General features: G+C 49.0%; 1 protein-coding gene across 2 annotated transcripts; it reads right to left on the reverse strand.

Annotated features, from left to right (window-relative positions):
- Positions 1–89: 89 nt before the first annotated feature.
- RGS8 (regulator of G protein signaling 8) lies at positions 90–22,938 on the reverse strand. 2 transcript variants are annotated; one of them, XM_065649021.1, is made up of 6 exons: positions 22,834–22,938; positions 16,110–16,168; positions 12,083–12,184; positions 11,127–11,191; positions 1,962–2,128; positions 90–272 (listed from the first exon to the last, which is right to left on the reverse strand). In XM_065649021.1, exons 1-6 carry the CDS (start codon positions 22,936–22,938, stop codon positions 90–92), a joined length of 681 nt encoding a protein of 226 aa, XP_065505093.1. The 2 variants fall into 2 exon arrangements, with proteins under 2 accessions (XP_065505093.1, XP_065505094.1); XM_065649022.1 differs by lacking the exons at positions 16,110–16,168; positions 22,834–22,938 and adding an exon at positions 14,086–14,111.
- Between the last annotated feature and the right edge of the window lie 1,734 nt (positions 22,939–24,672).

The raw sequence follows: 24,672 nt of genomic DNA on the forward strand, positions 1-24,672 counted from the left end.
CTGCTTTTAACACCAAGAAAGTTTCACATTTAGGCATAGGTTTGGGCTGTTGTGGGAAGCGCGTGGTTTCTAAGGGCCCCATCGCTGCTCTAGCTGAGCCTCCGCTGGGTTTGAGACAGCAGGTCTGTGTAAATTTTGGATCTCAGGAACCTGGGGTAGGAGTCTTTCTCCATCAGGCTGTGCACCTTCCCCTGAGCTTGGTCAAAGCAAGAGAGGGAGGGCTCCTGCATGTTTCTTCTTGTCAGCTCCCGTGTCTGGAAGTCTATGTTCACCTGGGAAGAGTAGCAGAAGAGAGTTTGGTACCAAGTGACCAGTTTACCGGCTTCGCATGGCACGTTTCGTCTCAGCCATGGCTGTAGAAGCAGCAGAAGGACCGAGCTCCTACCCCCACCTGTGCCTGAACAGCCCCCCAAACTTTGATGGGTTTAGCAATCCAGTGTTACAAATCCTGCCCCAAATTTGGAAAAGTTGAACTAGTTTTACAGTGATCTGAGCACTTCCGAAATCAAAGTACTTTTGTTCAGGCTCTTAAGCATCTTCTAAAAATACTGACTCAGCCTGACCTCTCTCCTGTCGACTAAAATTTCTCTATTCACTTTATTCTTCACTACATGCCCAATACAAGGGTGAATGAACTTTTAGCTGGGTTTAAAATATTAGTATATTCTTATTAAATGCTTTTAAACTCTTGCTGTTATAAAATAAATTGTTTGATTTTTCCCATAACAGCTTCATGTTACAATATCCCAAGCAAGGACTTGAAAAAATAAACCACCCTCATGTTATGACTGCTGTTTGTTTGCAAAGCCAACAACGTAAGTTCTCCTGTTTTCTTTCCCTAGCAAAGCAGTCAGCATTTGTTAGGGTTACTGTTTAAAACCTGGCTGAAAAGATGCTATTTGTTGTTATTAACCCAGCGTCCAAACTTAAAAGAGTCTAGAATGTAAAGCTGTCTGCCTCCTATCGGGCGACAGCAATACAGATTAGCTTTCTGTGTCACTTAAGGGTCGTTTCACATTCTAGCGCGCCAAAATTAGTACAACGGAACCAAAATTGAGGAAAGACCCCATCCAACCTGCGCTCACATGTCTACTCCAGATTCAGCCCTGCAGTCCTGGAAAATCGCACCCAGCTTCATGAATAACAGCAGGAAGATGCTCGCTGAGGATGACGGGGATTGAAGCGTGCCCTGGGATGCCCACACCACTGGCTGTAAATCTGTGTGCTCCTCGATGACCTCACAAGAGCCTTCCTAGCTCAAAGATGGAGCAAAGAGAGCCCTTTTAGGGGGATCCCCTTGCAGGCACCTCTATCGTGACAAGCACCTGCACAACCTCTCAGGAGGAGCACCGTGAGATAGCAGATGCAGTGAGCACCCTCCTGGTCGCATTATGAACAAAATAACACAACCCAGCGTCACGATGCAGGATCTGACGGTCCCATCAGCCTGTCAGGACTTACAAGAGGACTTAGCAATTCCAGGCTTAGGGTTGTGACTGCACTTTTTGTTCAGCTCCGAGTTATTGCTCGCATCTTTTAGGAGGTCTAATTGAGTTGGGAGTTCGTCAGCAGATAAACCCTCCTCCCTGGAGAGTCAACAAGTTAGTCATTCGTGGGATGCTCTTATACAAAATGTCCTGTGAGAAACGAGCCCAAAAGCCTTGGGGATTGATAGTAAATGAGGGAAGTGAGGTGAAATACTCCTAGGAAGCTCATAGTAATTAGGAAATGTAGGTTGTGGTTACTAGCGAACTCACTAGTTGTGACTAATAGTATCGTCAAAGTAGTCGCCCTCACCAGGGGATGAGTCACCGTGAGCAGAGGCAGCTGTAGCAGGCAGGATGGCATCCTCGTCCTTCTCACCCTCCCCTCCCCACCACCTCTGGGAGGGAAGGGAGGGCTCCCCAGGTCCCAGCGCCCCGCAGGGATGCTCTGCCTGCCCGGGCTGCCAGCCGACCCACCTCTCGAGGAGCCTGCACGTCGATGAACTCCTCGAAGATCCGCTGAGCCTTGGAGGCCAGCTTGGCCGCTGAGCGGGTCTTCTTGAAGTCCTCGCAGGCCAGCCAGAACTCCAGGTTTTCCTCGCTGAACTCGGTCTTCAGGAAAGCACGGAAAGCAGCCAGCCCATCTGCAAGGGAGACACAGGGAGTCACAAGGGGAGGAGAACGAGGACAGGAGCAGTCTTTTTAATATACATTCCTCCATCCACCCCTGCCTACCAAAGGCCATTTGATTTTTCTCCCAAGTTCTGTGATCCCAGGATGTGTCCATCCCTTACACTACTGCATCAGCTGGATTCTCGTGAGCTGTGACAAAGCCAAACGTCATTCACTGTTGCTCTGAAAAAGCAGTTTGCCAGCTAACATGGCAAAAGGCTTTCTTCGGGATTGGGGCGCTTAACCTTTGAAAAGTTCCTCCTGAAAACATCAGGCTTCAATGACAGGGTGTCTTTGCCACAGCATCTTGTGTGTCTTAATGCAGCACTTTGTCCCATCTGTCATTAAGAAAAACCCTTATTAGAACATAGCATCTGTGGACTCGCCTCCCATGTTTTCTGTCACTTTGCTTTATTGCCTCGTGACATATTTTTAGTTCTTATTTAACTAGTGGAAGGATCTTGGAGAGTCTAGCTGTTACAGCTACAATAAAGGGGAGAGGGAAAGGACGTGGCATAATTACCACTTGTCTAGTCAGTGGTAAGAGTGTTCTTATCGCTTGTTAATGCTTAGCAATTGTGACATTTCAGTAACATAACCTGAGTCAGCCAGGGCAGATTAGAAATACGGAAAGATCTATTAGGCAATCTGTGTCCTCTTAAACTCTTGCCTGGGCGTATTTATGGACACAGCTATTGTTTTTTATTTCCTTTCCCTGAATGGCACCAGCAGAGTTGAAGCAGCTGAAGGTTTCACACATGCCCTTTCTCCTTCCTTTAGCTTAGGGGTAAATTTGGGTCCTATTTTTTTTTTTTTTTTCCCAGTAACTTGTTTCTAACTTTACCAGGTCTTTTCTATAGTGTCTGAACATTTGTAGTTCATGACTGGAAACCTCCTGAGTCAGCATCAGCTACTTCCAAGCAAGCACCTAAAAATATCGATGGAATCAGGAATGCACTCGCCAAGGTCAGACTCCCCCAAAAGGTGAGGGAGCGAGTGCGTGTGTGTGCAGCAGGGACAGACAAAGACCAAGGAGGGTTTGTAGGACTTGAACTCCTCCAACACTGAAAGGTGGGGGCTCCATCTCCCCCCTTTCTGGTGTGGGATATCTCAGCAGTGCTGTCTTCCCTCCTTCCTCCCGTGGCTGGTGGTGCAGGAGCTGGGATGGAGCCCAAGGGGCGATGCTTGATCCTTGGTGTGGTCATTCTCACATGTCCCCAGCAGCCCCAAGCCCACTGGGGACAGGGGCTGGCCATGTCACAGGACCCATCACAAACTCCCTTACAGCTTTGGCCTTGTTTTCTTGCCTGCACCAAGTGTGTGAGGAGAAAGCAGCAGGAATGTAACACTGCCCTTTTTCTCCCTTGTGTATCCTAATCTTATTCCTGCTTGTTTCCGGTAGTAACTTAGGATGTGGAAATACTTTTCAGTGCCTCAGCCTGAAGAAGCAGCAACTAACAATCCTATTTCTTGCTGTGCAGAAGTCAGTGGAGATGTCTGACTTCTAACTGCCCAGATTTTCCAAGGGAAAGGCAGAAAAGTAGTTTGGTCCAGTCTGGCCCAATATCAGGCTAAACCCTCTTTCTCAAAGCTGCTTCGTTAACGGGGTCTGTCCGCTCCATCAGTACGTGGCACTGCGAAGAGGACTGCAACTGGTAACTAAATTGGGTACATCCCATCTCAGCTACGCTTGCTTCCTCTATCAGCACCGGGAAACAACTTTATCAAACCAGCTCCATCCTGCCACTCAGTTAACGCATTTACAGGAGAAAATCAGGGTTTCAGACTGATACTGTGTACAAAACTAGGCCTTTTGTCCGTGAGCACTATAGAGCAATTAACAGGGCAAACTGTGCATTCAAGACAGGGGCGATGAGGTGACATTAGCCCCAGAGAAGTCCGCAGAGCAGAGCGCGCCAAGTCACCTCCAGGAGCAGCGTACCTGTCAGAGTCACACTGCCCACGGCTGTTCTGAGCATCTCCGTGGATAGATACGTACAGTGAATGAGACACATGCTTTAAGGCTGCTCCCCTTCCTGAAATCTAGGAGACAGAACAATTTTCCAAAACCTGTGTCCTCCTTAATGCCTATAGAATTCACAGGGCCCCTGTGGGAGCAAGTGGAGGACTTGAGAACAGAGCAGGGAGCCTTTGCAGGAGGAAAAGGAGAGGACATAAGAGCAGGCTGACAGGTTTTAGAAGGAAGAAAGCACAAAAGAGAAAAAGCAGCAGTTCCCTCAGATGTGTGTCATTTTATATATCACCAGTTCCTAAGACGTTTGATGTTAAACATTCCAGCACTCAAGCACACTGTTATGACTATACAACCTCTGCTGTTTATCCTTGCAGAGGTCTTGCTCCTCTTTCTCTGTCCTGGTCTTTTTTCCCCAACTTTTCCTCTACAACAGCCCCAGAGCCTCAGCACTGACAGCGGATCACTTGCAGAAATAGCAGCTTTGCATGGCAAATATCCGCGAAATATAGTATCTGCGAAGAGATGAGGACGTCATGATTGATGAGCTGAGAAACGTGTTTGCAGCCGCAGCAGGTCCCTCCTGGGACCAGGAGGTTTCCCTATGCTCTGCCTCCTGTTCTCATGTCAATCAGCTCCTTTTTATCTTGAAGTAAGTTTAGACAGTGGATAGATAACTAATAGTGTCTGGCTGTTCTCAATTTCTTCATATATTCCTGTTGTGCCCCCCTCGCAGCCTTTGAGGAGCTAGAAATGATGAGGCTGGACCTGGGAGGACCTTTCAGAGGAGGCCTTGGATGCAGGAGAGGTCATCCTTGACCCGAGGCTGCCTGGCTCTCCACAGATCTCATCTTTAGCCTTTGACTGCCTGCCAGCATTTACAGCTGTGCCTGGCAGACAGAGTTTAGAGACGGGAGCCCAGTTGACTGCGCAGTAGTAAATCGCTGCCCACGAGTTTATCATGGAACAATGACAAAACTAATTGAAAGGGCAGAAGGGCAATTAGGTATGGGGACTGCCACCATCTAAGATGGAATTCTACCTGGATGTTGACTTTAACCTCCTCCTGCACGTGGCAGCTATCAAGGAAGCATCACTCATGAAGGACCAGCATTTCAAAGCTCATCCCACCCAACTGGGCAGCTTTTTTTTCGCAGGGGCAACCACCACTGAACTACAATGTGATATGAGCAGGAGAGCATCACCAACTGGGTCATCCTCCTGAAATATCCTGGAAGATGGCTGGAGCACCTGAGAAGTACAATATTTAGGGGATGCTTTACAGGAAAAGCACAGAAATGAAAAGCAGGATTAGAAGTCTTCAGATGCAGCAGCACAAGATATCAGTAACACATAGTCTAAAGGCATGGCCATTCAAGAAGATAGATATATTGGTATAGACGCACAGCCCTTCAAGACAACTGTTGGACACTTATTCAGGAATTTGACCCAAGAGCAGTGAGTCTTGCATGAAGCAAAAGGAGTAAATCAGTGTGACAGAGCAAGTAGGGTGAAGGCAAAGAAACGGAGGGTCAAGTATGAAAGAGAAGTAGAAGACATCTGATTTTTACTTTTGCACTGTAAATGTAGCTTCAAAATACCCGGCTCTCCATTCAAACAGACCAAGGGAATGGACAAGAGGATTGTCAAGAAGGGTTGTGCAAGTATTTGTGCATTATCCAACCCCGAGATCTTGCAATGCACCATACAGACATAAGCCTGCAGGTCACCTGTGAATTAGACAATGACAAGAATTTGTGCTTTATAGATGGGGACTGCCAGGTGGACCAAAGACTATGTGAAGACTGGGACTCAGGTGGTCCTGACATCCCATTCGAATGTCCTTCAGGCCATGGAGAGCGGATCCTTTCCAGCAAGAAGGGCTGTGGAGGAAGGGACTGAACTGACTAGCACACAACACAACACAACACTGGTCTCAACTAAGGCAGGCTTTAGCGACATGAGGAAGAGCTGAGATTAGTGGCTTAAATCATTCGGGCAGACAGCTTAATAACCAAGCATTAGCCACTGTTGGAGCAAGAAAGCGATCAACAATCATATATTTAATGCATGCATTTCACGCCGCTGGGGCAATCAGCAGTTCATGTAGGAAATAAAGGTAGAGTCCTTACGGCTGGTAGATCAGCTCTGTGGAGCACGTTGGGTCCAGGGCTGAAGAGACAAGGCCACAATGCTCTATATAGCACATGTACCTGCTCTCGCTGCTGCTTAGCATTGCTTTGGTGGAGGTTAGCTGCCTGTCACCAGCACAACGCTAATGCTAATGTTATGCTGGCTTAGAAAGGACCAGGAGTAGGTTGCGATATTCCTGTGCTGTGTAGGAAGAGAAGCAATGCGGAGACAACAGAAGGAGAAGGAGGACAACAAAGTTTGTGCAGAAGAGCAAACAGATCACAAAATATGGGGCGGGGGGGCGAGAAACAAACCACCCTTGAGATAAAAATGGAAATTCAGCGCAAAGGTTTTATGTGTTGGATGCTTCATTGAAAAGCGACTAAGGGCTGAGGACAGACTGTCCTGCTGGATTCTGGACAAATGACAGGCCATGTGTCCAGCCCCGCGAGGGATGCAGAATGAGACGTGCCATTGCTTATATTTCCCTCCAGCAGCCTGTCAAAAGAAATCTCCATCTGGCTGACCAGCCTGTACCTCCTGGGCATGAGTACAGAGGAGAGATTACTCCTCTGTTACTCACATGCAAGCACACACACTGTGGACCACGCAGAGCTCCACTGCCTCAGGAGCCATTCTTAATCCACACTGGCACAAAATGGGAAGAGATGCCAAAATCTAGCGTGTCAAAACCACTGGTTTTGCTCCCTGAGCATCCAAGGAAGCATGCTATGTACGATCTGTCTCTTGCTCTCTCAATTCCCTGCTGTGAAGTAGGATCAAACTCCTCTCTCCTGTTGCTAGCTGTGCTCAGAGGTCCTGACCCAAGGGCACACGGCTGCGATGCGCTTGGGTCTCTTGCAGCAAGCTCAGACGAGGCTCCTGTTGTAAAAAGGGGGATCAACTGGCTGACCCCATGGGTTCAAATTTATTTGCGTTGCTCATTAGCAAAAACATATAAGATATCATTGCATTGACCTAATCATCTGGGGCTGTTGATGAAAGGGACCTGAGCTACATCCTACCACACTGGCCCAGGCTGGCCAGAGAGGTGGTGGATGAACCATCCCTGGAGACATCCCAGCCCAGGCTGGACGGGGCTCTGAGCAACCTGAGCTGGTGCAGATGTCCCTGCTCATGGCAGGGGTTGGACTAGGTGAGCTTTGAAGGTCCCTTCCAACCCAAACTGTTCTATGGTTCTACGATTCAGCATTGGTTACTCCAGGACAGCTAGGCTGAGGGATGCTGAAGTCCCAATGCCAATGCAGAAGGAAGGTGGGGATGTGACAGAGAGCGCCTTTCTGCCTTATCTACTCATGATGTCTTCCTAATGTCAACACAAATTATTCTTTAAATGACCGGGGAATTAATCTAAATCAGACCATGCTACACAGAGGGCTGTTGCCCAGCCTGGGAATCTCTGGTGACCTGCAACTGCCTCAAAACCCAGGGATTTTCAATACTCCACTCAAGATGCTGCCAGAAGTAGCATATCAGGATCAAACCTTACCCACAGAGATCATTCATTAAAACAATGGGAGAGAGTGAGGGAAGGGAGGGCTGCTCACAAGGCAATCACACTTCAAGGGTTATTTGACAAAAACAAGCAAAGTTACCGTCCCCATACAATCTGTATAATGCACAATACCTGTTCAGGTCACCTCCTTTTGGAGACTCAGGAAAATAGGAAATGGAAGCGCACAAGTTGTTTGCATTTCCCATAAAAAGCACCGCAGCCCTGCAATCCCCCTCCATGTAGCAGGGCAGCCTGCTCACCTTGGCACTTCAGAGAGACTTTTAGGGAGCTCTGATCCACTCTCCTGCTCCTCAGAACTCTTTTTTGCACCTATCCAACCCCTTGCAACATCACCCACAAAGACTGCCCCATTTTCAGCTGCTACATCCAGCTCCTGAGTCCTGTTTGAGCACTCTGGGTTTTTGGGGTTTTTTTGTTTGGTTGGTTGGTTGTTTTTCCCAAAGAACAGGTTGGCTGGAAGGGACCCAAAACCACCATAATATCTGAACACAGCAGAAAGCACCACTCAGCCCCCTGAAATCAGCATCCCAATCCCCCTTCCAAAATAGATGAACTGTCCATCTAGTGAAGAAAGAGTTTATGACAGATGCATCAAGCAGAAGTGATCTACCTGCTGATGCTGTGAGCCCCAGGGGAAAAACCTCCCTGAACCCAGCTGGAGCTGAGCCCATGCCCCCAGGCAGGAATTCAGATTTTCCCTGGCTAATATTGTTCACCTGGGCAGTCACAGAGAAATTAGGCTGAGGCAGTTCTGTCCTTCTCTTTGCACTAAGAGTAGAATATTAGCTGGCAGCTTCATTACAGATGCAGGCAGGCCAGGCGCTGCTTGTCTTGCTCTCAAATTTTGGTCAGATAAGGCACAAGACTCCCTTTACCTATCTAACATCAGCACATCTCTAACAGCAAAAATGCAACTCTCTTTTGTTCTGCTTTCATAGCAGATCTTTGGCAATTCTTCCGTGTTTTGGATGCAAGTATACCTAAGCAAAAACAATTTTACAACACAATTCCTTTTATGGGTATATGCTCTTTTTTTTTTTAAACCAGCTTAATTAAAATAACACTTCTGTTTCAACAGAGCTTTTTGTGTTTCCATCATTATAACCCTTGGCTGCCAGGCTAGCAATTCCAGAAACTTCAGGTGCAGAGCAGTTGTAATATATTCCTTTAGAATGCAGTTTATTAAACAACAATTTTTTTCTTGTCACTGATCACTAGGCAATGTCACCGTGACTGCTGATAAAAAAAGATTAATTTAAATTTTAAAGATCACCTTCTGTTGCTATTAGGAACTGACTATTTTTCTTCAGGTGCCAGAGTTATCAGAATTACTTTCCCTTCTAGAGATGGGAAAAATTCTGATAAGTCATTTATCACCCTGTAAGGCTAATTTATTAATAAAAACAGACACTCTTGTAGAGGCTGTTGGGCAAAATAATTGAACTAAGGTTTGATTTAGCACTCACAGCAGTCAGCTGAAGAGGGAACAGCGTGTATAGTGTCAGTACATAGATGCGTATAATCACTGGCTTTTGTAACCAAAGCACTTTTGCTGCAGTCTGTATCTAATCAGGAAAATTTCAACTTTTACACTGGTGAAGGAGGAACAGGGGCTCGAGTACAGAATTGTAACTCTGATGTGAATATCCTATCCTCTCCCATCCCCAGGCACCCTATAGTCTCTTTGATGCATTTTTCCCTTCTTGTTTTGAATTTCCACAAAAGAAATGTTCCTTCTTAGCCATACCCAGCTACACCATTATTTTTTTTCCTACTGGCTGCAAAAGCAATGATCTCAACAAGATACTGCTGCTAAAATTATATATTGCTTTTGCTGCCTTGGGCAGCCAGCCTGTTTAAAGTTGTCACTTAATTCCCTGCCAAAACTGTTGTCATCTCAGTAGAAATCCAGCAAAATTACACTTTATTTTAAATAATAATATAATTCGACACTTATGTTAGAATATAAGTGTGGAAAAACCTGAATCTCTAAGAAAGCCAGACAGTTCCTTATTGCGATAAAATAGTTCACCGCCCACATTGACTTATCCCCAACCTTGACTCACTCTTGTTTTATTCTCCAATAGAAACACATTCATGAACCTATACTGTGAATTTCGCCGTCTTGTTTATAATTTCTCAGCATGAAAACACTGGTGAGGCAGAATAATATTTTCTGAACAGAACTGATACGACTGATCTATTGAATGGAGCGAGATGCGCTGATTATATGTTTGCATAAGGTTTCTGGATGTGAAATTTTCCGGTTTGCACTGGTAACTGTAAATTAGAGCCTGCTAGGGGCCACCACGCACGATTTCTTTGCTACAGAGCGAGTTGTTCGAGGTTACTGAACCACACGGGGTGTTGTGCTTCGGCGCAGCGGAGCTGCACAGCAGCACAGAATAGCAGCTGGAGGGAGAGGGAAACAAGCCGGTGTGGTGGGTCTCAGGGGGCTTTAGAGAGCTGAGGACCTGTCCTTTGCTTGTGCGGAAAAATGGGACCCCGAGGCACATGCCGAAGGATGGTACACACGGTGACAGCCTTGGTGTCCTGCCTGCAGTGTATCCCCAGGAGGAGGTCAGACCTCGGGTTGATGGCTTCACCAGTTGTGATAATCCGGATGAGAGGAAACCCACAAAGGGAACCCACAGAAACTCACACCCTTGCCTTTTAATCAGAGAAATCCTGCCTATAAATCATAGAATCATTTTGGTTGGAAAAGACGCTCAACATCAAGTCCAACTGCTAACCCAACACTGGCACTAACCCATGTCCCTAAGAACCTCATCTACACATCTCTTCAACCTCTCCAGGGATGGTGACTCCACCACTGCCCTGGGCAGCCTGTTCCAGTGCCCGACAGCCCTTTGGGGAAGAAATTGTCCCTAATATCCAACCTAAATCTCCTCTGGTGCAACTTGAGGCTGTTTCCTCTCGTCCTGTCTCTTGGTACTTGGGAGAAGAGACCAACACCCTCGATGCTCCAAGCTCCTTTCAGGCAGGTCAGAGATCAGAAGGTCTCCCCTCAGCTCCTGTTCTCCAGCTGAACCCCCAGCTCCCTCAGCCGCTCCCATCACCCTTGTGCTCCAGCCTCTCACCAGCTCCGTTCCCTTCTCTCAACTTGCTCCAGCACCTCAAGGGCTTTCTTGTTGTGAGGGGCCCAAAACTGAACCCAGGATTCAAGGTGTGACCATTGCCCAGTGGGTAGTAAGCACCTACCCAAGGGACCATTGCTGGGCTATGCAACACATACTTTGTTTGCCCTTGCTACAACCAGTACTAAGGGTACGAGGCCAAAAAAAAATAGAATTTGGTCTCTACTCACATTTATGGGACAAAAGGACATCGAAAGAGTCTGCCCATCTTGTTGCTTCTTCTGTTGATAGTCTTCTGTAAAGAAAAGAAGAGGTGAGTTACAGACAGCCGTTGGCTGCTGAGCCCCTCTGGGGCTGTCTGACAAGGACACCGAGGAAGGCTGGATTCTTCTCACCTAGCTTTGGGGGTTTACAACATAGAGGTCTCCAGGTGAGCAAGTCACCCTGGGCTCCCTTTTGAGTCAGTGAGGAGATACCAAGGGACCTGAGTCTTCATCTCACATCCCCAGGTAGGCAGGTAAAATAGGCCAGATGAATCACACTCACAAAGGGACCAATTTTTCCTCATTTACTCTAAGTAGAAGCCCAGGGAACAAGTTCAGATGTCAACACTTACATTGTAAAAGCCAAAAAGTCAAGCAAAATGAGACCCACCCCTACAGAAGCATTTATTTCTCTTTCCTGACTTTCAGAGCAAGGTTAAACTCTCATCTCAGATGTAAGCAGTGACTTGTGGTTGGATGAGTCCCATCCCGCTCATCACAAATCAGGACTTCGGATTCTCTGAAGCATCTATCTTAAGCGCAGTGCAAACTAACACAGGACTTTTTGGTAGCGTTTAACAGCAAGGCTTAGCTAAAGAGGACTGTGACCTGAAATTGCTGGTCACCTCTTTTACTGAGTGAACCGCTCAGATTTCAATTTGTGATGGCAGCGGGGTAAATCACGTCCTCAAATATGTGCAGACATGTCCCACCAACAGCAGCAGGGACCAATGATCCAGGTGTTTTCTGAGGCTGTTTCCGCTGTATCAGCACTGGTTTGTTTTCCTCCTTCCTTGTGGCTAGAAGAACTACTCGACGCTTACACAAAGTACAACGAAAGGAAAATAACACTAGAGGGGGTGGTGGGCAGGGAGGAGAAGGACAGAAACGGGGTTGGGGTGCGATGCTGCAGCTATACTCACTTCAAAGCCCGGTTGGGCTTGTCCGGAAGAATAGCTGTGAAATCATTATATGAGTCTGATTTGTGAGACAGGCAGCCCAGGCGAGTCCTCATCCCTCTGTTCCTGTGGTCGAGGTGGGGGAGCGGGGGTGTGAGCAGGGGAAGACCAAAGAAAATGATGATTATAAGTTTAGCCATAGTGGCAAAAAAATGAAAACGAACCAAAAGCAAAAAAAACCCAAACCACCACCTTCAGTGGCTCTGTGCCTCAGACTTGTGTCCTCGGTTCCCTCATCTGTGAGAGGGACCCCAAAATATCTCCAGGAAGATGCCAAGCAGACACTAAGGATGGACACAGCCCCAGGCTCACCCCCAGCAGTCACTCAGCTGCTCTGGCTGGCAAAAAAGGGTTTTTAAGGCCGTGCTTTGGGATGGTTTCTTGGAAAGACCTGCTCTGGTCAGGTGTGGGAGGAGAGCAACGGGCAGCAATACCAGAAATCAGACGCCATGACCCAGCAGCCCCAGAAACAGCACAAATACCAGGGCTGGAGGGCAGGAGGGGGCTGGAGGGAGAAGAGAAGGAGCAAAGCAACCTGCAAGGTGCTGCAGAGCCATGAGACCCCAGCCAGGATCAATCCCAAGCAGCTTCTTTAGACTCGAGGTTACATAAGCAAACTAAAAAACTGCCTGTCTCCTGACAGGCTTACCCAGGCAGAAAAATGGCTTTATTGCTTTTCTTCCTCTAAATTTCAAAGCAGCCCCAGAGCCTTCGCTTCTCCACCAGCCCCTCGTGTCCTTCCCAGTCCCTTCCCGGGAGAGCCGGCCCGTCCGCAGCATCCTTCTTTACATAACCCCGGGACGGGGAGGAACACAAAGGGAGAGGAAAACGCCACACACACATGCATTATATGGGACTGGCATGACCTCCTCTCAAAAATATATAGGTGCCAGTTAATGGTTTTACATGGTTTCAAGAAGGGCAGAGCCTGTGATGCACCTCCCCAGCCCAAGGGCATCTCTTCTACTAGATTTCCCAGGCATCAAACGGGGCCATTCTCTTCTCCAGACCATGGGGGGAGAATTAGCAACCCTCTCTCTACTTCTCAGCTGCTGGACCCACTTCTGAGCTGGAGAAAGCCCCTCTTCCCAGCCCTGCTGCCAAACCGATACCAAATACTTTCTGACTGCAGGGGGAAGCACAGCATTTTTCCCTTCCATATGTAATTCTTGCAGAATACTTCAGCACCAGCGACTGAGCCAATCTGTAGCACGCCTGTTTCCCCCTTCTCCTCCCGCCCTTCAGAGAGTTTCTATTATTGCACACTCTAATGTAATCTTAAGGCAAATTAAATGTTAATTAAATGCAACGAGTGTCTCCGTGGTGCAGCACAGGCAGCTTGCAGCATTTAACATGCACAAAAACCTGGAGATCCTCAGCTGCAGGAATTGTTGCACAACCTCAAAATATTGACCCGTGCCCAGTGGTCTCGGGATGCTACGCTACATAAACTTCAAATATTGGTGCAGAAATCCTGTGTGCAAAGGGTCACATTCATGGCTGAGCACGCTGGACTTGCTGTGCATAAGCCGACACCGAGTCTGCTATAGGATCTTCCCGGTAGCTTTCCCGACACCTCCTATCCCCAACCCTTCTCTTCCCTGTGCTGTTTGTTCTAACAATCTCACAAATTTCTCAGCAAGAGGTGCGACATGCATTACCGCAATGCTGCTCAGATTTCTCCTCTGATGCCTGAGATCAAGGGACTGCAGCAAAGAATCAAAGCGTACGGGGAACAGAGATGCTGTGCCACGAGCAAGGAGCTCGTCTCTCACAGAACAGCCATCTCTAGGTGGGAACTTCCAAGACAGGACACAAGAGAAAGACAAGGAAAGAAAGTGGGTCCGCAGGAGGTGGAGAGGCAAGGGAAGGGCAGGAGGGAAGAGGGGACACTTGAGGCTTGCTGGACGAGGTAGACAGCAACAGGATGGGCAGGGGTGAGGGATGCATCACATCTTTTCGGTTACCTCCGCGGGATCAGTAAGGCAGCCATTCAGGCATCCAGTTATAGTTAACCCTTGAACTGGCTGGCTTGGACAGCAGTCGGGGCTGTTTGCCGGAGGCAGGAGTGCGGGAAGGAGGGATTTACTGTTTCATGTCCTGGCACTTAAAAATATATGAAAGGATCCTTTGAAGAAAAAAAAAAAAAAAAAAAAGGAGGGTGAGTTGTTCTCATTGTTCTCAACCCATTTGATCCTTGCCTCCTAGCGTGGAAGGTTGATTTTTCAATGGTAGACGTTCAGAGTTGAGGAATGATCACAGAGGAGACACAGCATTTCCTTCTAAGACCAGGGCCGCAGGTTAAGTCCAGCTTCAGCTCTGAAGTGATTTGGGTTTGGTGTCCCAGCTCACCACGGAGCAGCAGGAGCTGGCATTACCGCACTCATCATTCAACACCTCTGAAGGTGTCTCCTCAACAGGCAGAGCTCCAGGCTGACCTCGCTCCTCGCTGACCTCTTGTCCCTGTCCCTCCAGGCCATGGCTGATGTTACTGGCCAGGCATCATGGAAAAGGCTGGCACTGCAAACAAAATAACAGGAGGACTTCACGCGTCTGCAGATGCTGGTCCTTTCACTATCACAGGCTCAAGCACTCACACAAAAATAACTCAAAGAAAGCATCTCCTCTTTGGAGGAGCCACCAAGGAGATGCACAGTCTGCAAAGGGGAGGGAAGGAGGGCGGGAGGGAGGGATGGCACACAGGCAGCTGGTTGAACAAATCTCAGATCAGAGAGTGAAGGTGAGGTCCACCAGCCAGGAGAGCGGTGGGACAGAGAGCAGAACTGCACAGCAAGCAAAGGGCAAAGGTTTATTTGTCAGGACGAAGCCAAGCCCCAAGTAACCTCCATGCCCTCTTGCCCAGAGGGGACAACCGAGGAGACGATGAAGGAACCGATGAGAGCAGAGACAGCGCGTGAAGGAGCGAGGACCCTGCTCCGCCAGGGCCTGGGGAGATCCCAGAGCTTGGGCTGCCCATCGCAACATCCCTTTTAAAACTTGATTAAATTAAAAAAAAAAAATGCACAAAGCCTCTTCTCCCAACTAAATTAATGGAACTGGGATTGCGCTGCATGCCAGTGAGTGCATTTCCTTAATCCCTACCCTGACCGGCTGCTTCCATGCGCTTTAACTGAAATCAATCCTTGTAATTCCTTAAACCCCTTTAAATTTCCTCATTAACAGCCTCACCCGCATGTGGGGCGACAGCACATGAGTCCCTAGAGTCCAGCAGCCCCTATTCCTGTGTCCCTCTGCTGCTGCGAAGCGATGGCTGGGAGCAGAGCCGGGTGCCCTCTCCCTCGCAGGCTCCTCCAGCAGCCTGGATTTTGGGGTACCATGATGAAACAAGCCTCCTGCCTGCCTGTGCTCGCACCCCCTCGCCAGCCCCCCAAAAAACACACTGCAGGGCTGAGCAGCACCCAACTTCCCCGAGATCCCAAAGTCTGTCTGACTACACGGATGCCAAGACCCATATTTCCCATGAAGGCAATTCCGCTGCTAGGCTGACATCCCCACGGATCTCTCCTCTGATTGCAAATAAAGCCAGTCAATTATGACTTTAGAAATATAATCTGTGGCATTTGGTAAAGGCATCCTGGTAGGGGTCCATGGTGAGGTTTTTTTGCCTCCCGCTCCATCATTCATCCTGCTCCCCCCTGCAGTGAAAGGACCCTGGTCAAGGAGAATCATGGATGTGTTTTGGGGGTTTCTCCTTGAGAGACAGAAAGGGAGGGGTGTCACTATGACATTCAGGTTATCAAACCACCCCAGGAGATCACCTGAGCAAGGAGAAAGAAGCCATCCCAATAGCAAAAACTAGCAGCACAAAGGTAAAAAAAAAAAAAAATAAAAAAATAAAATAAAAAAAATTTTAAAAAGATCTTAGGGGCTTGAAGAGATTCTGACCATCCACTCGCATGCAGAGAAAGCCAGCAAAACCTGAGCAGAGAGGCACTGCAGACAGACAGACACAGAGGAAAAAGATACTCACTGCCTCAGACCTGTCCTCTCCACCGGTGCGGCTGTGCCGGCAGCGTGGCCGGCGAGGCTCTGGGGAGAGAGCAGAGCGGTCTTCTTCAGCGACAGCCCCCTGCCCGGGCTGGAAGTCACACTTGGACACCCCTCCCCTTCCCACCTCTCTGCTGGCAGCAGCAGCGCAGCTCCGAGCAGCTCCCTCGCGCCAGCAAAACCCTCCCGCAGCCTCACCCCGGCTGTGCTGCCGGCTCTGCCGAAGAGCTCACCCGGTCAGCACATCCCTCTGCATCCCCTCCTCACCCACCTGGCAGCCAAGCCTCGGTTTCTCCCCCCGTTGGAGATGGGCGGTGGATGCCAAAGGCTGGCAGGGAGCATCTGGGGGTGGGGATGGGGGGATGCCTGCGAAAGCGCTCGCTGTTGTCGCCCGCGGTATGTTGGAATAAAGCATCCGCCTGCGCCGGTTTAATCGGCTCCTCTGAGGTTTAGAGAAGGTTGCTGCCCTCAGATCGTCAAGAGTTGCCACAGACAGAAGGGATGAGAGAGTTTAATTGAAGTGCCCTGGTGACAGCAGGGCCAAATAAAATTAACAGGCAAGGGAGCACCTAATTGCAGGGCACGGGATGACGAAAGGGAAAAAATCCACCTGGCAAGTCGGTGATGATGATGATGATGATGACCCCTTTCACCCGTCCCCCCCTTCCCTCGGCGCGCTCACCCCACGGTACAGGCTCCCGCTCCCTTTTCTCTCCTGCACTCACACCTCCATCCTCCAGAGAATGTAAATGGGGTGCACAGTGCACCCCAGTGACTCGAACAGCAACCAAACCCGCGGCACAGGCACAGTGGGGCTGGAGCACAGCCCCCCAGCTCCGGGCTTAGCTCAGCCACCGGTGACATCTGGGTGTCACACAGGCACTAACATGGGTCACTGACTCGCCGGGGGCTCAAGCCATGGGATCTACATTGCTTTTTTGATTCTGACAAAGCTGATTTATAATAATAATAATAATAAATAATTTTTAAATCCTCTGCAGTTAAGCAAGTCTCCACCTTTTTCCTGCAAACTTGTAGTCACCTGCCTCTCCTCTGCTAAAACATTGCCAGGCCTGGCATCCCAGTGCTACTCGCAGAAATCATGTCTTGAGATAGCACATTATCACCAGGCAACATCCCTGGGGGAAGACAGAGTCCTGCAGAACTAACTACAAGAACACAGGGATTAGCAGCACTGCAGCAAAGATCCCAGCTCTCCATCATCTTGGATCCCCTCCTTTGTAGCTCAATGTGGCAAGGAAATATTTGCCTTGTTCTCATCCTCCCATCGCAAAGCCCAGGTCATCCTGACTCAGATTAATGATGTCTCTGGTTATCAGAAGACAAGCACTGCAAAAATGCCAGAGCTGATACAATCTCCTCTCAGCCAAGGTCAAAGGTTGAGGTTCATCTTATGCCTCTGGTACAACAGCCTAGTTTGTTCCAGTTAAATAATGGTCAGCTTCAGCCCTTGCCCCAAACCTAAGACAAATTTAATCCAACATCACCAAGGGTTTAAATTCGAGCATGTCATTTTTCTTTTAATGCATTTCTGCACTTCCATGTTCTCTCCGGGCAACCGCAGGAAGAACATTTTCGTAATATTTCCAGAACACGCACAGACATTGAAGGGTGGGGGAGGTCAACCAAATGTTCAATCGACAAAGCTCCAGATAATTCTGGTCCATTATTCAGATACCTGCACTTTACTGCAGCCTCAAACAGATCAAAAACTCTGATCAGCTAAGTCTGGATGCAGTAGATCAGAGGACCACATGAGCACTCCCAACTCCTCCTCCTACTTTTACACCAGTTTTATATATTGCCATCTCACAGCCATGACCAGTATGGACAGAGACCCCAGTCCCTATTTCTCCAGTATGTCAGCACATCCTTTCCATTACCTCAGTGAGATCCTGGAGCATCCCACAAATGATTCCGAACACCAATAGTTTATTAATTATAGTTTCCTGGACAAGGTGTGAGTTAGCAGAGAACAAAAATAAGTCAGTTGTGTTGACACAGGCACTATGGGAAATGTAATTAAATTGCGGATAAAGAGAATTATATTTTTACAGGGTAATATTTTAGAAAGCTTCTGTGCAGTAGAAAAGGTTTAGAGCAAATTCCTTCCAAAATAGCCCTCCTGCTTCTGATTATTCTGTAGTTTCTATTTAAAAGCTTTTAATAAAATAACTCATTTTGATATTAGGCTTGAATCCTACCCAAAATTTCAAATCTCTCCAAGAAATACTTTAAAGCAATTTCCTCATGACCTGTTAACAGCGTATGCACAGGCAGTGGACATGTGCAGCATTGGGAGCACTGCCTGTCACTGGACAGGGTGGAAGGGAATTTGCCAGCCTGTTCCTGGGGCGTTAACCTTCTCTCCACCATCTCCAGGGTCCTTTTCACCTTCCGTATTGTTTTAACTGCCTCCCTGCATATTTCATGTGCTTTATCTATTGATCACCTCCATCCCTGGAGGATTTTAAAAGACTCACAGATGAGGTTCTTACAGACATGGTTGAGTGCCAGAGTTAGGTTATTGTTGCACTCCATAATCACGAGGGTCTTTTCCAACCTAAACGATTGTATTATTCGAGTGGTTTTTTTACCCAAAAACTTCTTCTGGACCAAAACCACCTCCACTAGTTTCACTTGGTCGCGGTTTCTGCCACCCAACTGCTAGATAAAATTTCACGGCCTGATGACATCTGTTCCTCCAGCACAGCTGCCCTCACAAATATCCGTCTGGACCAGGACAGCAGCTCTGGCTGGTAGTCGTGAGGCTTTTGGCTCTCCAGCTCCAGCGATGCTCCTCCTGGGGCTGGCAGCTGGTGACCCTTCACCATTTGGAGCTGGAAGATCAGAAGATGCCTTCGCTGACTAACTCATTTGCTTGGCTGACATCTCCACGGGGTTTGACTTAAACAAACTCCTTCACCTTGACATTTCAGCAGACTTCTCCCCATCTTCTCACTCTTGGTCTCTTTTCCTCGGGGGTTTGCTGCCGCTCTGGGATTCCATTATTTTATGCTTAATGAGCCATCATGCCAAGCCTGCCACTGTCGCTTCCACTTCTCATTTTCTGGCTCCGTGGCTTTGTCATATTTACAGTGATCTGCGCCACAAGGGCTTTGAACTTCTTTGGGCTTGCGTTCACACTTACTTTGCCACTTGTCCTGGGTCTGTGCCAGCATCTCTCTTTTCTAGTACCGTGCTGCAAGGAGCTTGTTGGAGGGTGTGTTTCACGGCTTGCCGGTCCAACAGATTTTTCCCTAGAACCAAGAAAGTGCTTCTTCAGCCTGCTGGGATGTTTGGCAGCAACATCCCCCCAGCTGAAGTCATCCTTTGGTACGTTTCCATGAGATCCTGTTGTCTCTGTGATCTCTCTGGAGGATGCTCAGTGATGCAGGCTCTGTGACTGCAAAATGCCAATGACACGAGGCCAGCTGCCTCCCGCAGTAGCCGCTGGCTTGGGAATTCAGGTGACTTCCATGCTGCCAAGCCTGCCTTTGCCTCAACCACAACCCTGTAGCCGTGATCCACTTCTGCTGTGATCCAAGGGGGACTTCTTTTCTTCCAGTAAAAAAAACAACCAACCAAACAACCACCCTCGCCCCGGAGTGACAATCCTAGCAAATCTCTTACAGCACAAAGCGTCATTTGATCTCCTCCAACACACAGTCATTCAAAATATATCCAGAATCTAGACTGGTACCTCTATGGGCCCGACCCCAAGGTAATTCAAATGAGTAATTAATTTATCTCCAGAGATTGCTGTTCTCCATTACTACATGCAATTGAAGCTGGAAGAAAATTGTTAGCACCTGACATCTGACGAGCAGCGCTCTGCTGGCTGCGCCAGGCTGCCTGCCTGCCGTAGGGTCCAGGGGAAAACACACTTGGTCCAGCACACGGTGACTGTCTTGGCAGGAAGGAATTAGCTGACGTGGACAGCTTCCTAAACTGCAAACCAAACCACAGGCTTGTCTGACTTGGGAAGAGAGCCATGAGAACAGCTCCCTCTTCTACAAAAAAAAAGAGCTCCATTAACATCAGGAAATATCCACAGATGTACCTTAGAATGCTTTTAAGGGGTTAATTTTTTTTTTTTTTCATTCACCTTCAACATCAAATCATTCTCCACATCAGGCCAGGCAGGCAGGAAATCCTGAAAGGTGAAACAAGGAGAGCTTGAGTTTCAGGGGAGGTGAGGAAACCAAGCAGCTGATATACTGGATGGAGGAGTGATAAAAGCAGCCACTTCATGTGCTAACGAGGCGGGGCAGGAGACACCCGCTGAGTTGAACTCCCCTTGAAAACAAAAGGCTGCATTTAAAAATAAAAATGAGTTACATAAAGCGCGATCCACAGTTCTGTCTCCGGCTTAGCTCGAGAGCATGGCAGCTATTTAAATTCTCCCCTGTGCCAAGGATAGAAGTGTCTCCTGGACACGTTTGTGGCTGCAGCAGAACAGCATCTGCTCCGAGATGGCTCCTGGCCCCAGCCTGCACCTTCCCGGCTCCCTCCCCAATTCCTCAAGGCAAGTAGGATGCCAAACCAACAGCGCAGCAGCGCGGAAGGCTCCAGGCTGAGAGGGGCAGCTTCTCCCCTTTAAAGCACTTTATTGCCGTTTCCTAATTGTTCTCAGAGGAAACGTGCTCCCGTGCCCAGGAGCGGTTACGTGTGTGTGTTGCCGAGGATGCTGCGAGCGCCGAGCAGGGAGGCAGAAAGGATTGGAGCTGACACCGAGCTGCTCTGTGCAGCCTTGGAGTCCTCCCAGCTTTCGGCAGCGCTGCTGCTGTCAATATGGCAACGTCTGTAATGCAGTCGGTGTGTATACGGCTGGGAAGCCGAGATAGATCCACCCCGACAGACAGAGCTCCACGAAGATCCCCTGCCAGAGATGCTCTGTCCTGTGTATGTTTTGACTGAGCTCTGAAGCTTGAGACAGGCCGGGGAGCGAGGCTTGCTGATGGATCGGGTTCATTTTCTGCTGAGATATCTTTCCAGGTGATTGCAAGCAGCCTGCATTTTGCAAGCTGAACACTCTGCAAACTAGTTGCTTACTGAATGTTAGAAACCAGCCCCAGGATCTCAGGGTTGCAGTCCCAAATCCATTTATGACAGACAAGGTCTATGCTTCTCTGCTCTTATCGCTGCTATTTCAAAGACTCGGGCTTACAGGGCACCCAGGTCCCACAGCAAGGATTTACTGGGGCTACTAACCCCTATACAGACGCACAACGTGGCACTGGGAGGTCATTCCCACTGCAGCAAAACACCCGAGCACGTGCTTAACTTTAAACATGTGAGCAGTTGAATGGATATTTGTACGATGAAATACACAGTTAACCGCATCAGCAAGCTGGGATTTCTCTTGCGTCTCTGGAGGCTACTGCCCTAGCCTTAATTAAAACTTAAATGAAGTGAGTTAGATGGGCTCATCCTCTTTCTCCAGCAGATGGTGATTCTTTAATAAAAAAACGTCTGCTGCATCCAGCACCAATCTCTCTCTCTCAGGAGACCGACGTGTAATCGTCGCCCATGCCCTGCCAGCCTGGATGGAGATGCACATCGAGCTCTACCAATGCCTGCACCAGTCAAGCCCCAAGGATGGGGCAACATCGCCAAAGCCACACGGAAGTTCTGCAGGGCAAGAGGCCGGGCTTGTCCTGTCCGTGCTGCTTCGGAGGAGCCTGGGGCTGCAGGAACAAGTGAGTCTTGGAGAAGGGCAGCACAACAGGACAGCAAAAGCAAAGCCCTTTATGCAACGCGTGTGCTCCCCAGATGGAGGAATGCGACCGCATTCCTCTGGGGTTGGGTACAGTGATAATCAGCACGACGCTAGCACGACGGGTCCCTTCTGTGTCTTAGCTGTGCCAAATTACCGGCTTATTCCCTATTAAACAGCAAAAAGATGGCCCTTGCTACCGCAGGGATCTCCACGATGTTTCAAGGGCTGCAGTAAAGTGAGTGCCCTCACGTCAGGCCCCAGTTTTTCCCCCAAAGAACGCACACGCTCCTGCCATCTCTAAGGTTTCACTCCATCCCCTGCTCAGTGCAGTTCGCTCGCCTCCAATACATTCTCCTTTCGCTCCAATTAATCTTATTTTTAACTAGTTCAGCCCCAGCGTTCAGCCTGGATGTCAGTCACAATGTCACGGACACCCAAATATTCAAAGGAAATACAATCCGGCATTTAAAAATAACAACAATAGCAAAGAAGGGGGGTGAGGGGAAGGAAATGAAAAGACAGTGAAGATCTCAGAGCTGCAGGCACCAGCACAGACTGAGGTTTTCTCCCAGCATCAAAGGCCCACCGCTAATCCCATTGAAACGGAGATCACCCCAGGACCAGTCCTGCTCCTGTATCAGCCCAGCCAGGGCCAGGCTGGGATTAATGCAAGAAATACGCTGCTCTCTTTCCCCGCCTGCTAATTGGAAGCGGTGCCTGCAGCCCTCTGACCATTCTTAAGGTGCCACAGGAAGATTAACGCACCAGGAGAAGCGCTGCAGTGACACTAGCAGGGGTGACATCTGAGCAGCATCCTTCCCCTCCCACTTTGCTTGCAGAGCCATCCTTCCCCCCAGCAAACTGGGGCAGGGGCGAGTAAAAATCCCTCCCCTGGGGCCTCCTAACCAAGCAGAGGACCACAGGATCTTCCATCACCCACCACGGCGCTTCTCCTGGCTCTTACCTGTCTTGCAGCTGGCAGCAGGGTGGTGGCTACGTGGCTTTTGGTGCTTGATGGACATGGCTGGTTGGAACCTTGAGGAACAGTGTCTGCAGGCTCACGGGGCATCGGGGAGGGCAAAGGACCCAGCCCAGCTATAGTTATCTCTGGAGGAGCAGCAGCACTGTGGCACTTTTCCTGGCTCCCTAGCCCTGCATCTCATGAAAAGAAGAAAAGCTGGTGGAAGGAGGGGGGTTAGGAAAGAGAGGGAAGGGGGAGAAGGGAGAGCGAGAGCTCTCGCAGATGCACACACGCCGAGCAGACAGAGGCTTGCAGAGGATGGCACTGCCTGGCTTGCTGTCGCTATCGCTGCCGGCTGGCTGCTGCCCATGGAGAACTCGCCAGCATCCACTGCTGGCCGGGGCCGCGGTGGGGAAAATGGACAGGGAGGAGATTAGGACCTCATGGACCATCGGAGCAAGGAAAACTACTGTCTGGGCACTGGGGGCTTTGTTTGCTTTTACCTGGGAGGGGCAGGGCTGTCCTAGAGGGCAGGAAGGGATTGTGGTGATGGAGAGCTCAGCTTTTCCTTCATGACTTCTTTCTCCTTTTGAACATAACAAAAAACAAACAGGCTAGCATGACCCACAGCTTTTAAAGATGGCTTTGCATCCAGATGGGCAAAAAGTGGGTTGCACATACCCAAAACACCAGCATCAATTAAAGCTCAGCCTCCCCGTCTCGTTCCTGTTGCCCGGGTTGTGCAGATACAGGTGCAGGGTGTTGGGGGGTGTGGAAGGGCACTCCAGCCACAACGCCTCCCCTTTGCACAGAAATCACCGTGCAGAGCTGCCTGCAATCGCCAACGCTCTGCTGATCTGCTTCAATGACGAACCCAAAACACCAAGGGTTCAGAGATCCAGCCATAATCCTCCCCGAAGGGGCGGCAATCCCACACTCCGCAGATTTTTACAATGTGCTTTTCTAAAGCATCACATGCTTAGGAGCGCGTGCCCCTTTGGAAAGGAAGAGCTTTGTGCCTGATGCCTTTGCCAGCTTTTTGAAAGAGCCCACACCTCTTCCCCTTTTCTGCTCTAGTGGCTCAGCACTCTGAGGGGCTGGGTCTCACCTGGAGTGCTCAGTTTGGTCAGAAGGATTAAAAAGAAAGCAAAGCCACATAATTAATATATTAATATTATACCCTCCCCATCACCTGTTTGCTGCAGCTCCCTACTGTAAGGTTTCCCACTAATGATTGCAGAGATACATGGATATCTACCCATATATAAACACGTATCTACATGTATATACACATCCTATACACAGGGCTGCTGTTAATACAAATCAATGGGTGCGATGCACTGAATTACAAGTGCAAAAAGTCTTCAAGTCAATATCCTTCAGGATAAAAGCAGTTAACCTGAGAGTATACCACGTTGCCAGGGCCATCTCTATCTCTAAGTGACTATCTTCAATAATACACCTTCAAGACTCACATGAGACCACACAGACATCTGTCTAGGAGAGGACCCAGTCCTGCTGAGCCCAAACTCCAGCATCCCAACCGCCTGACTGCTCAGCTGGCCTCACGATGTTGGTGCCTAGCTCCAGGAATCATCTCCCCCGTGGGTCACTCTGCCAGGAGCTGTCAGAACATATTTCACGTCTCAGCATGCCGTCAGTTCAGGAATAGAAAAGGTCTCCCTGTGGATCCATAGCTATGGGTCACTTCTCTGATGGTACCAGCCCAGGGGATGATCATTTGAGGACGTACAACCATGAATCCTTATTGCCCCCACGACAGGAGTAAGAAGCTGAGATTTAATGCTATGTCAAGATCCCAGCTATTCCCTCACTACAGAG

The sequence above is a fragment of the Caloenas nicobarica genome, chromosome 20, assembly GCF_036013445.1.
Source record: "Caloenas nicobarica isolate bCalNic1 chromosome 20, bCalNic1.hap1, whole genome shotgun sequence".
In the NCBI taxonomy this organism is placed as follows: domain Eukaryota; kingdom Metazoa; phylum Chordata; class Aves; order Columbiformes; family Columbidae; genus Caloenas; species Caloenas nicobarica.

What these genes read in the sequence shown, in the direction of transcription:
- RGS8 (XM_065649021.1), bottom strand. Translation starts at nt 22,938, where the DNA reads ATGCCCCGTGAGCCTGCAGACACTGTTCCTCAAGGTTCCAACCAGCCA. An exon ending in AAGCCCAACCGGGCTTTGAA is followed by an intron (nt 11,192 to 12,082) that starts GTGAGTATAGCT and finishes TTTTCTTTACAG; the next exon opens with AAGACTATCAACAGAAGAAG. An exon ending in TGTCCTTTTGTCCCATAAAT is followed by an intron (nt 2,129 to 11,126) that starts GTGAGTAGAGAC and finishes TCTCCCTTGCAG; the next exon opens with ATGGGCTGGCTGCTTTCCGT.